This window comes from Lithobates pipiens, unplaced genomic scaffold (assembly GCF_037356315.1).
Source record: "Lithobates pipiens isolate NorthernLeopardFrog02 unplaced genomic scaffold, aLitPip1_a1.2 Scaffold_18, whole genome shotgun sequence".
In the NCBI taxonomy this organism is placed as follows: domain Eukaryota; kingdom Metazoa; phylum Chordata; class Amphibia; order Anura; family Ranidae; genus Lithobates; species Lithobates pipiens.
In genome coordinates this window covers 99,151,806-99,165,886 of record NW_027507758.1, presented here as the reverse complement: position 1 = coordinate 99,165,886, position 14,081 = coordinate 99,151,806, and the positions used below count along the sequence as shown (strand labels likewise).

The window sequence follows — 14,081 nt, the reverse complement described above, 5'->3', positions numbered from 1 at the left end:
GTGGCACAGTGTTTAAATTAGGGTTGCACTGATACCGATTCTAGTATCGGCACAGATACTGAGTGTTTGCCTGAGTACTTGTACTCAGGCAAATGCTCCCGATGCTTCACCCGATACCCGAAGTCAGTGGGCGGGCGGACTGGGTGGGAGAAGGCGGAGTGCGGCACAGTCAGAGTCCGGAGGTGTAGCAGAGGAAGGTAAGCCTGTGGGCAGGGGTGTGGGTCGCAGCCGTGTGCATAGGTGACCGGGCCATCAGAATCATTAAACGGAAGTGACAGCCCAAGTTTCCGTCAGAGGCTGTACATGGCAACACCCATCTTGGTACACCCTGAACTTGGCCTCAGTATCCTGCAGTCACAAAGCGACAGCAGACGTCTTGTTACACCCAGCCCATATATGGGCTGGGTGTAACAAGATGCCTGCTGCTGCATTCTGACTAGGCTTACTGAGGCTGAGTGCAGGGTGTATCAAGATGAGCTCTTGTACTCACTCTGTCATCACTTATAGTGGATTTTTTTGTATCATGCCACCTATCAGTGCCCATAATTGCCAGACATCAGTGCCGCATATCGGTGCCCATCAGTAAGTGCCAGCCATCAGTGCCACATGAGTGTCCATCAGTCAGTGCCACCTATCAGTGCTGCAAATCAGTGCCCATCAGTCAGTGCCACATATCTGTACCACCTATCAGTACTGCAAATCAGTGCCACATACCAGTGCCCATAAGTGCCAGCCATCAGTGGCACTGTGGCTGAGTGCAGGGTGTATCAAGATGGGCTCTTGTACTCACTCTGTCATCACTTATAGTTGATTTTATTGCATCATGCCACCTGTCAGTGCCCATAAGTGCCAGCCATCAGTGCCCATCAGTCAGTGCACCTATCAGTCCTGCATATCAGTGCCAGCCATTAGTGTTGCAAATCAGTGCCCATCAGTATGTGCCACTATCAGTGCTGCAAATCAGTGCCAATCAGTCAGTGCCACCTATAAGTGCTCATCAGTGCTGCTGCATTTTAGGGCCTCCTCATTGGTGCCACTACCAGTTACAGTTCTTCATAATTATAAAGAAGATATCGTTAGTCTCTATTGTGCTTTGAAAACTGTCACTTGACATAAAAAAAAAGTATCAGTAATCGGTATTGGCGAGTACTTGAAAAAAAGTATTGGTACTTGTACTCGGTCTTAAAAAAGTGGTATCTGTGTAACCCTAGTTTAAATGTTTGCCTAAAAGTATGTACCGTAATTGTGTTCTTTTGATGGAGTTTAGATCAATCTTTCCTAACGTTTTTACACCTAGAAGAACCCTTGAAATAAATTTCAGATCTAGGGGAACCCCTGCTAAAAACAATCCATTGGTGGCCAGTGGAAAAATGGCCCCCATTACAGTGGTGGTCAGAATGCCACCTTTACAGACAACTAAAATGATCATTAGTGTTAACTGTTGACTCTGCCAAGTGGTGGTAGCCCCAGAACTATAAAGCCAGAATCAAATAGGTCTATCAGCCACTGCTCAAGAAAATCCTAGCAACTGTGTAGAGGAACACTAGGGTTCCATAGATCCCTGGCTGAGAATGGGTTACTGAAGAGTGTTAAGGCTATCTCAAAGCCATAAGTATGTATGCAGCTGAAAATAACATCCTACAGACCAGGCATAGCACAACAAAGTCATAAAAGACAGGGACAAGGATCACACTGAAACTGTACAAAAGTAATTTACTGTTCAGTACGTTAATGGTAAATATGAAAAGGTTGTAGTATGTGCGCCTGTTAAGATAATAAGAAAAAGAGTGTACCTTGTCACTAGTATTACAACTGTATTGTGATGAAGGTAACCAACCCCTGGTCTAAATCATATATCATAGATTTTCGGAGGCGAAATGTATTGATAGTTTCAGAATCAGTAAAATTACGTAATGATTTTCAGAGCTTCCAAATTAAAATAGATCAGCTGCAAAAGGGCTTCATTATTAGCCAATTAAAATGATCTCAGAGCAAAGTTTTACTCATACTGGCAAGATATGTATGATTAAGGACATACACAATGAAAAGAAATGGCAATGCTTTTTTATTCTTGTGGATTTACATTTATTATAACTGAAAAAAAGATGTCCTGAAATACAAATAGCTTGAATATAGCAATATATGCAATCATAGAATCCTTGCTGCAAGAGTTTGTTAGAAATATGTAAGGACTTGTAGGAATGTGCAGAGGAACTAACTCCAGGATTCCTATGACTTCAAAAACGGTTTGCTTGGACCAAGATGGACCAAATAAACGGTTTGCTTCACTAACAGATACACCCACACTGGGAGAACTTAAATTCAGTCAGGCTAAGTGCCGCTCAGCCATTAACCACTTTCAGACCAGACCACTTTTTGTGATTTGGCACTGCGTCGCTTTAACTGACAATTGCACGGTCGTGCGACGTGGCTCCCAAACAAAATTGACGTCCTTTTTTTCTCACTGATAGAGCTTTCTTTTGGTGGTATTTTATCACTCCTGCGGTTTTTATTTTTTGCGCTATAAACAAAAAAAAAACGACAATTTTGAAAAAAACGCATTATTTTTTACTTTTTGCTATAATAAATATCCCCCAAAAATATATTAAAAAAAACATTTTTTTTCCTCAGTTTAGACCGATACATATTCTTCTACATATTTTTGGTAAAAAAAAAAAAAATTGCAATAAGCGATTATCGATTGGTTTCCGCAAAATTTATAGCGTTTACAAAATAGGGGATAGTTTTATGGCATTTTTATTAATATTTTTTTTTTTACTAGTAATGGTGGCGATCAGCAATTTTTATTGTGACTGCGACATTATGACGGACACATCGGACATTTTTGGGACCATTGTCATTTATACAGCAATCAGTGCTATACAAATGCAGTGATTCCTGTGTAAATGACACTGGCAGTGAAGGGGTTAACCAGGGGGTGGCAGTGTAGGGGTTAAGTGTGTCCTAGGGCCATGTTACTAACTGTGGGGGGGTTGGGCTGTGTGCTAGTGAACACTGATCTCTGCTCCAATCAGAACAGGGAGATGCTATTTACAACGGCATCTCCCCGTTCTCCTTCCCCGTGAGGCGATCGCGGGTATCCCCATGGCGATAGAGCCCACGGGACCTGTGACCAGACTCACGGGGGGCCCCGACCAGCACGCGCCACCGGCAGTGCGCACGTGATGGCAGGGCGGCAAATTCAACTGGACGTACCTGTACGCCAGTTTGCCTGCCCGTGCCATTCTGCCGACGTACATCGTCGTGCGCCGGTTGGGAAGTGGTTAAATTGTATTTTATCATTGCCTATAAGGCTTCCTCTGATTGGCTGAGGTAAAGAGGTGGTTGGATGATGCCACAATCTCCACATCAGCCAATCAGAAGAAGCCTTGTACTTATTCAGAAAATACAAAGCTTCCTGTGAATGGCTGAGCAGCAATCGGCACAAATCAATATTTGTTTCAGGACTGGGAAGGAATACAGAGCTGTGTACTGTATCTAGTTGATGCTACATAAAGTTTACACAGCGCTCCCAGTAGGCACACCTGTTAGCAAAGCATATAGTGCCTAGGTACCAGGTTGGTCCAAACTATCTATTGAAGGTCACAAGAAACTTGGAGCCAGGCTTTACTTTCATCATAACACAGTAATAAATCAGCTGTGTTTTCAATGTCAATCTTTAGTTTATTTTTTTTCCTTTTAGTGCTATGCTAGATTCATTTCAGATTAAAGCTGATTGATTGCTAAGGCCGTGTACGGTAATTTTTCTAAATTTTGTAGACGTGGTCTTCATCTGTATTCCAGTGATAAAAATAAATCACTTTAATATATAGATGTAAACTTGCTTAGTTATGTAACAGAAAAAGCCTGTACAGTATATATGTGTTAACTAATATCATTTTTCTGTTGCTTTTAACAGACTGTATAAAACAAAATACATAGAGCAGGAAAACGTCAAACTGGTCAACTGCCAATTTGTTCGATAAAAAAAGTTTGGTATTGGTATTTAAAACTGAAACCCAGACAAGCAACTACAGACATGTACAAATGTGTTGGTACCCTTACAGCTCAATGAAATAATGCTTCATTCTGCCTGAAAAGTGAAAGCGATTGTCTCATTGCCTTTGGTATGTCAGAGTAAAACAAAGAAAGTGTGAAAAAAACATAAATTATTGCTTATTTTACAAAGAAACAAAGAAAGTTTGTTGGTACCCCGAAAAATGATTACAAATAATCAGATCATAGTGATTTCTTTCAAACTGTGCTCTATAATTCATTCTTGTGGTCAGTCAATCAATTTAAAGTGGAATTTGAGGCCGGGTTTACATATATGCAAATTTCTTTGCATCCAATTCACATGATATGAGAATGTGATCGGCACACAGTCCGCATTCCAAAAGGGTCCTGTGCATGTTTGGGGTCCGGTTCTGGTGAGAATTCAGGCAAAAATTCAGACCTGAATCACACCCGAATCGTTAAACAGAAACGCACTGGCCCCCAGGCTGTGAACTGCGGCTGCGCATATGTGAACCCGGCCTTAGTCAGAAAAATAAGTCCTGCTAGATCACTTCAGGCTGGCCTCTTTTGCAGGTATAGCTATGTAAAACATTAGAAATAAGTCTATTAGTGGATTTTGAAAGTATAGGCACTTTCACACCCTGCTCTGCACATGCCCAGTTGCTCTCCAATTTTAGGCACTGTGCAGAACTTGAAAAGGTCAACCTGCTGACAGCCTTAAAGCAGAATTAAACCCTCCTATCTTTGACAGCCAAGGAAGCTGCTTCTGTTTGATCTGCAACTGCCATGGTGCTGCACACGTGATCAGTTATGACAGCAGCCATTTGATGGTCTGGTTGAGGAAAGAAATGTGACAGTTAGCAAACGCGGCATTGCAGGAATGTAGCGTTTTTTAAAACTGTTCCGCCTTATGATTTACTGCAGTTCAGGGGCCCTGGACTTCAGCAAAAAAGCGGCCTACAGCAAAAAAGAAACAAGAGCAATGTTGGAGGCAATTTACAGCACATGCATGTTCCTTGCTAAAGAACATTATTTTTGGGTAAAGTTCCACTTTAATTGGTGAAAATAAGTGACTACTGTTTGGTATCATCGTGTGTACCACACTGATAATGGACCAAAGAAAGCAAAGGATAGAGTTGTCCAAGGAGATCAGAACAAAAATGAAAGACTAAAAAGGTAAAGGGCAGTGGCGGCTGGTGCTCCATTGGTCAGGGGGGGGCGTCCGACAGACCTGACCACAGACCCCCCACAAAACTGTCCAATATTGACAATAATGGCAAACAAGACAGTCCAGCAGCAGATGATTACTTATCGTCGAGGTGTGGGTGTCCTTCAGCTCTTGCTTCTCCCAGAACACAGGAATCCCACAGTCTCCCTTGTTCCTAGACGTCGGCAACACAAAAGCTGTGTGCAGTGTAAGACAAGTGGGATCTGCTTGCTGCAGTGCCCCCCCCCCCCCCCTCCGACTCATCACCTCCATGTCCCAGCTGTCGCTTCTCCTTCCAGCCAATGGGGTCTCAGGACCCGCTTCCTCATTGGACGGGAGGAGAAACAGGAAGACATTAGCGTATAATCATGTGCTTCTAAAGAAAAAAAAAATGCGTCCGGTGCCCTGCATGTAGCTGGTGGGCGCATGGATTGGGGGGGCGGCGTCCGTGCACCCCTACTGAGCGGCTGCCACTAGGGAAGGCTATAAGACCATCTCCAAGCAGCTTCATGTTCTTGTGACTACTACGATTAAGAATTTGAAGGTCTATGGGAGGGTCACCAACCTCCCTGGACATAGCCACAAGATGAAATCAACCCCAGATGGAACAGAATGTCAGTGCAAATAGCAGACAAGGGGCCAAAGATATACAAGCTGAACTCCAAGGTCAAGGTCCATCAGTGTCTAATCCCACCATCCCTTACTTTTTGAGCAGAGGTCATATTTTGAAGCTGCTTTTCAGTGTCTGGCACAGGGCAGCTTAAATCTGTGCAGGGCACAATGAACTCTGATAACTATAAAAAGGAACTGTAGTGCAAAAAATGTTTCCAGAATGTCGGAAAATTCAGTCACAGGTCACGGATCCTCCAAAAGGATAATGACTAAACACAGCAAAAAGCACCCAAGAATGGCTAAGAACAAAATACATGACTTTTCAGAAGTGCCCTACTATGAGCCCTGATTTTATTCCTATTAAATACTATTGAAGGAGCTTAATCATGCATTCTGGAAAAGGTACACTTCAAACTTGAGACAGCTGGAGCAGTTTGCCAAGTGGAGTGAGCCAAACCACCTGTTGGCAGGTGCTGAAATCTCACTGAGAGTTAGATAAATCACTTGCTAGCAATAATTACCTCTAATGGCTGTGCAAGAAAATAATAGGTTAAGGTAGCCATCAAATCTGCCACTCGCCTACTCGCATTTTGCGAGTGAAAAATAAGGCCTGGCGAGGAGCTGGGCTGCCTGGGAGCGGGGCGAGCACTGCTGTCGGGGGGGGGGGGGGGGGGGGGGGGGGAATGGAAGCCATTCTCCCAGAGAGCGTGGAGGAACAGAGGGGGTGGCCGGATCATTATAGCGGAATCTTTCTTGATCACAGAGCGGGGGTTACCTTTACATTACAATTGAAGTCCTTGCGCCATCACACACAGCCCCGCCCTCCTGACCCTGCACCTGTGACAGACAGATTGACAGACAGAACGCCGGCCAATGCCAGGGTGCATTCTGTCAAAGGTGTGGGGTCAGGAGGGCGGGGCTGTGTGTGATGGCGCACGGTCTTCAATTGTAATGTAAAGCTGTCTCAGCAGACCCTGCTCTGTGCTCAAGCCAGATCTCCTCTTCCGCTAGAATGATCTGGATGCATGATGGACACAGGTGAGGCTGCAATAATGGACACAGGTGAGGCTTAATGGGTGAGGCTGCAATAAAGGACACAGGTGAGGCTTAATGGGTGAGGCTGCAATAATGGACACAGGTGAGGCTTAATGGGTGAGGCTGCAATAAAGGACACAGGTGAGGCTTAATGGGTGAGGCTGCAATAATGGACACAGGTGTGGCTTAATGGGTGAGGCTGCAATAATGGACACAGGTGTGGCTTAATGGGTGAGGCTGCAATAATGGACACAGGTGTGGCTTAATGGGTGAGGCTGCAATAATGGACACAGGTGAGGCTTAATGGGTGAGGCTGCAATAATGGACACAGGTGAGGCTGCAATAAAGGACACAGGTGTGGCTTAATGGGTGAGGCCGCATGATGGACATGGGTGGGGCCGCACAATGGACACCGGTGAGGCTGCAATGATGGACACCGGTGAGGCTGCAATGATGGACACAGGCACACACAGGCGAGGCTGCAATGATGGACACAGGAGGCTGCAATAATGGACACAAGTGAGGCTTAATGGGTGAGGCTGCAATAATGGACACGGGTGAGGCTGCAATGATGAACACAGGTGAGGCTGCGTTAGTGGGCACTGGTCACGCTGCGTTGATGGGCACAGGTGAGGTTGCACTGATGGGCATGGGTGATAAAGTTGTTAATATTTATTTGTGTAACTTAGTTCTTCATAAAACATTTACTTGTACTTTCATAAGAACTTATGAGGGCATGTATAGGGGCGGGGCATCTGGTGGCGAGTAAAGCCGCGTACACACGGGCGGACTGTCTGTCCAACTTAGTCCGCTGAAACACATTTCAGCGGACAGTCCGCTCGTGTGTGGGCTTCAGCGGACTTTTTCAGCGTGCAGTCTGGCGGACTAAGTATTTCGGAATTTACTTAATATTGTCCGTCCAACTTTGGTTTCAGCGGACAGTCCGCTCGTGAGTAGGCTAGTTGGACGGACCAAGTATGGCGCATGCACAGAAAGGATTTACACGGCGGAAGGTTGCATTGCTGTGTATTGGACGTCCTATTTCTAGTCCCGTCGTACGTGCTGTACACGTCATCGCGCAAGCTTTCAACGGACTGTCTGTTCATCGTGTGTGGTCAAGTCCATTCATTCAAAAGTAGGACGGACTGTCCGTCGGATTGTCTGACAGACTTAGTTGGCCAGACAGTCCGCCCGTGTGTACGCGGCTTAACACTTAAGGCCTTGCTAGTAGCTCAGGACTTGAAATTTTGAGCCCCTTAAGGGTTCCATTTTGAGGGTTAAGAGTTCCATTATTTATTTGTGTCAAAGTAATTTTCATTTGTTTTTTCTTTCAAATAATTGTTAAATTAAAAGTAAAGTCAGATTTTTTTTTTTTGAATTAATGTTAATTACTTCTGTCAGTTTCAAGTTATTTCAGAGGAAATAACGGATTCTGTGTATGTGTCAGCTCACAACTTCCACCTTTAATTGCAACTAGGAACATCCTGCTAGTTCTGTGTATGTGTCAGCTCACAACTTCCACCTTTAATTGCAACTAGGAACATCCTGCTAGTTCTGTGTATGTGTCAGCTCACAACTTCCACCTTTAATTGCAACTAGGAACATCCTGCTAGTTCTGTGTATGTGTCAGCTCACAACTTCCACCTTTAATTGCAACTAGGAACATCCTGCTAGTTCTGTGTATGTGTCAGCTCACAACTTCCACCTTTAATTGCAACTAGGAACATCCTGCTAGTTCTGTGTAATGTGCTTTTGGTGATCTATGCTGCTGTCAAATTCTTTACCTCTGTCCATATCAGAATGATGTTTATTTAACTTTCTTATTGTCTCACTATACCTAAAATTTAGGAGATGTTCTTATCTTTATGGCACTGACCTTTTCTGCTCTCTTGCTGTGTCTTGTAGTGAGTCTTGGTGTGAGAAGTTCATTCTGTTAGCCATGTGTTCCTCCTATGCAATCCTGACTAATTAATTGGCAAAACCCCCACCCAAATTCAGTATAAAATCAGGCATACCATAGGGGATGCCCAGGCAAGGGGTTTGCACAGGCATGGGGTTGCATTGGCTACTAACATCTTGGATAAAGTATTTCATATTGGATTAAGTATTGCACTTCTGCTCAGCACTTCAGCGAATGCACAAAGCGAAAATACACAGCAGACTACAGGTGACCTGATTCTCCAAACTTTTTCTTCTCTTATTCATGCTTCCTCCCAATCTCACCACTCTGTATCATGCACTCTCTATTCTTCCTTCTCACAGTTGCATCGTCTCTGCTTAAATTCTCACTCCTTCACCCACCTTCTCCACCCCACAGCTTATATATATCTCCCTCACTCCTGTCTTCACCTTATTACTGCACTCATCAGCTCCTGCTAACGCTAAATCCTTATACCAATAAAGCCTGCAGGCCATTGGGACGTGTCCCCCCACATAAGTCACACTCCCATATCACCTCTCTCACCCTTCTGCTTCTCCTAACTTCTGGAGATATTTCCCCAAATCCTGGACCACAATCATTTACCTTCGGCCAACATACCCAGCACAGCCCATCCTCTGCTAGCAGCCGCAATCCACACAATCTCATTTCTATTCCTCTTCAGCCTAGAGCCAGCCTCCCCTTCTCCTGTGCCCTTTGGAATGCCCGCTCTGTTTGTAACAAACTCACCACTGTCCATGACCTATTTATCACTAACTCTCTGAACCTACTTGCAATTACTGAGACCTGGATTCAAGAATCTGACCTTCCTTCTCCTGCGTCTCTCTCCTATGGTGGCCTCCTGTGGACTCACTCTCCCAGGCCTAGTGGACGGAAAGGAGGTGGTGTTGGAATTCTCCTATCCCCTCAAAGCACTTTCCAGGTTCTTCATCCACCCCCCTCTCTGTCCCTCTCTTCATTTGAAGCTCACTGTATTCGCCTATTTTCTCCGGTTTCATTGAGAATTGCTGTGATCTATCGCCCCCCTGGACCGGTATCAAACTTCCTTGATGACTTCTCTGCCTGGCTACCCTACTTTCTCTCCTCTGAAATTCCAACACTCATTCTTGGTGACTTTAACATCCCTGTTAATCTTAACACTCCTGCCACTTCTAAGCTGCTGAGCCTAACCTCCTCTTTTGATCTAAAACAATGGACAAGTGCTTCCACTCACTCTGTTGGCAACTGCCTTGACCTTATCTTCTCCTACCTATGCACTCCGCACACCCTTTCCAATATTCCTTTTCCTCTATCTGATCACCACCTTATTAGTTTCAATCTCTCCTTGTCTGCCTCCTCCTTGCCTTCCAACTACCAAACTATTACCCGTAGAAACCTTCGCCATCTTAACCCTTCTCTTCTTTTCTCTGCTACAGACTGTCTCTACGACAAAATCTCCTCCTTGTCCTGCCCCAACTTGGCTACTTCTGTCTACAACAGTTCGCTGTCATCCACCCTGGATACCTTGGCCCCCTTTACTACGCACAGAATCAAGCCCCGGCCGCTGCAACCCTGGCAGACAGACAATACCAGAAGCCTCAAAAAACGTAGCCGTGCTCTTGAGCGTTTGTGGCGTAAAACGAAGTCACAGCAAGATTTCAGCCAATATAAATCTGCCCTCCAAAAATACCATTCCTGCCTGCACGCTGCCAAACAGACCTACTTTATCACTCTCATTAACACCCTCTCACGCAGTCCCCGTCAACTCTTTTCTACCTTTACCACTCTACTTCGTCCTCCATTACCCCCACCCACTAACTTACTCACTGCCCAGGAGATTGCTTATCACTTCAAAAATAAGATTGAGACGATTCGTCTCGAGATCTCCGCTCTACAGACATCTCCCTCACCTTACACTCCCTGTCCTCCTGCACAATCAATACTTTCCTCTTTTGACCCAGCTACTATAGAGGAAGTCACTAAACTTTTTTCTAATGCCCGCCTAACCTCCTGCCCCCTGGACCCTGTTCCTTCTCAAATACTACGGTCACCATCTGACTCAATCCTACACTCCTTAACTCATATCTTCAACCTCTCACTCTCTACTGGCATCTTCCCCAACCCTCTAAAACATGCACTAGTCACTCCCATACCAAAAAAGGCCTCAGACCCCACCAATCTTAACAACTTAAGACCCATCTCTTTACTCCCTTTTGCCTCCAAACTCCTCGAACGTTTAGTCTATAACCGACTGAGCAACCACCTCACTGAAAATAACCTTCTTGATCCTTTTCAGTCTGGATTTCGCCCACAGCACTCCACAGAAACTGCCCTTCTAAAACTCACCAACGACTTACTAACAGCCAAAACCAACGGTCATTATTCCATACTCTTACTCTTGGACCTTTCTGCTGCCTTTGATACAGTTGACCACCCCCTCCTCCTCAAAAAACTCAATTTGCTTGGTCTCCATGACTGCACTCTCCGTTGGTTTGAATCTTACCTATCTCATCGCACCTTCAGTGTCACTTACAACTCCACTTCCTCTTCTCCAACTCCTCTTACCGTTGGGGTCCCCCAAGGTTCTGTCCTTGGACCTCTACTATTCTCGATCTACACATCCTCCTTGGGTCAGCTGATAGCCTCCCATGGCTTTCGCTACCATTTATATGCTGATGACACCCAAATCTATCTCTCTACCCCTCAGCTCACCCCATCAGTCTCCTCACGCATCGCTGATCTACTAACAGACATATCAGCCTGGATGTCACACCACTTCCTCAAACTTAATCTATCTAAAACCGAGCTCTTAATATTTCCTCCCCCACGTACCCCTTCACCTGACTTCTCTGTCAAGATCAATGGCACATCTATCAGTCCATCCCCACATGCCAAGGTGCTAGGGGTAACCTTAGACTCCGAACTGTCCTTTCAGGCCCACATACAAGCCCTGTCCAAATCATGCCGCCTTAGCCTCCGCAACATTTCCAGAATACGCCCCTTTTTAACTAATGACACCACCAAGCTTCTAATTCACTCCCTGGTCATCTCTCGCCTCGACTACTGCAACTCCCTCCTCGTTGGATTACCTTTACATAGGCTATCCCCCCTCCAGTCCATAATGAATGCCGCTGCCAGACTCATCCACCTTACCAGCCATTCAGTGTCCTCCACCCCTCTCTGCCAATCCCTGCACTGGCTTCCACTCACCCAACGAATAAAATTCAAAGTACTAACAATAATTTACAAAGCCATCCATAACTCTGCCCCCAGCTACATCACTGACCTGGTCCCAAAATACCAACCAAACCGCCCTCTTCGGTCATCTCAAGACCTCCTGCTCTCTAGCTCCCTTGTCCCCTCCTCCCATGCTCGCCTCCAGGATTTCTCCAGAGCTTCTCCTATCCTCTGGAACTCCCTACCCCAATCTGTCCGACTGTCCCCTAATCTATCCATCTTTAGACGATCCCTGAAAACCCTTCTCTTCAAAGAAGCCTATCCTGCTTCTAACTAACACTGTTTTACTTCCCCCATCAGCTCATCCCCCACAGTAATTACCTCCTGTATCAATTGACCCTTCCTTTTTAGATTGTAAGCTCTAACGAGCAGGGCCCTCTTATTCCTCTTGTGCCAAATTGTAATGTAAATGTAATGTCTGCCCTTATGTTGTAAAGCGCTGAGCAAACTGTTGGCGCTATATAAAACCTGTATAATAATAATAATAATAATAATAATAATTCATTCAAAAGTAGGACGGACTGTCCGTCGGATTGTCTGACAGACTTAGTTGGCCAGACAGTCCGCCCGTGTGTACGCGGCTTAACACTTAAGGCCTTGCTAGTAGCTCAGGACTTGAAATTTTGAGCCCCTTAAGGGTTCCATTTTGAGGGTTAAGAGTTCCATTATTTATTTGTGTCAAAGTAATTTTCATTTGTTTTTTCTTTCAAATAATTGTTAAATTAAAAGTAAAGTCAGATTTTTTTTTTTTGAATTAATGTTAATTACTTCTGTCAGTTTCAAGTTATTTCAGAGGAAATAACGGATTCTTCTTCTTTTTTTTTTTCATAAAAGGGTAGCAACAAATATGTCCATGGCTGTAAATACAAAGTTGGTGTAAATGCATATGACCCAATTTGTTATTCTCTGGCAATTGGCTGTTCTAGGCTTCCAGATGGTCCCCAGTCATCTCTATGACCCTCGAAGGCCCAGGCACTACATTAGGACATCACGTCCAGACCGGCTGAAGTGAACAATCTCGGGAACGTGGCTGGAAAGGCTGAGACGGTATACCCCCCGGAAGCTGAGTATGCACATCTGCGTACGCTCAGCGGGAAGGGGTTAAAAGGTAACCATCCTCACCTGTGATCTTTTTGCTTGTAATTAGTGTGTGCATATAAAAGTTCAATGAGTTTCTGGACTCCTGACAGACCCTTGCATCTTTCATCCAGTGCTGTACTGATATTTCTGGATTCTGAGTCATGGGGAAAGCAAAATAATTGTTAAAGGGTCTGAGGGAAAAGGTAGTTGAACTGTATAAAACAGGAAAGGGATATAAAAAGATATCCAAGAAATTGAGAATGCCAATCAGCAGTGTTCAAACTCTAATCAAGAAGTGGAAAACGAGGGGTTCTGTTGAAACCAAACCACGGTCAGGTAGACCAGCTAAAATTTCAGCCACAACTGCCAGGAAAATTGTTTGGAATGCAAAGAAAAACTTACAAATAACTTCAGGTGACATACAGGACTCTCTGAAAACATGTGGTGTGGCTGTTGCACAATAAGGAGGCACTTGAAGAAAGATGGGCTGCATGGTCGAGTCGCCAGAAGAAAACCCTTACTACATAAATGTATCCTGCTTACAATATGCCAAACAGCACAGAGACAAGCCTCAAACCTTTTGGCACAAGGAAGTCGACCTGTCATTGGCTACGGCAGAATAAAGTGAAGGTTCTGGAGTGGTCATCTCAGTCTCCTGACCTCAATATCAATGAGCCACTCTGGGGAGATCTCAAATGTGCAGTTCATGCAAGACAGCAATTTACAGGAACTGGGGGCTTTTTGCCAAGAGGAATGGGCAGCTTTACCATCTGAGAAGAGCCTCATCCACATATACTACAAAAGACTTCAAGCTGTCATTGATGTTAAAGGGGGCAATACACGGTATTAAGAACGTTGTATGTAAACTTTTGATCAGGGTCATTTGGATAGTTTCTGTTGTGATTATGATTTAAAAAAAAGTAAACACAGTTGATTAATAATAAATGGCTTCAGCCAAACACTAACCATGAGCGA

The 14,081-nt window shown here is 44.7% G+C and overlaps 1 protein-coding gene across 1 annotated transcript in view; it reads left to right on the top strand.

The window, feature by feature from the left end:
* LOC143987310 (uncharacterized) overlaps positions 1-13,991 on the top strand; it is a 134,658-nt gene extending 120,667 nt beyond the window's left edge. The window contains exon 21 of the mRNA XM_077485947.1: positions 12,953-13,991. Coding sequence (XP_077342073.1) covers positions 12,953-13,038 — 86 coding nt within the window. The 3' untranslated portion in view covers positions 13,039-13,991. The remainder of the gene's footprint in view (positions 1-12,952) is intronic.
* The last annotated feature ends 90 nt before the right edge of the window (positions 13,992-14,081 follow it).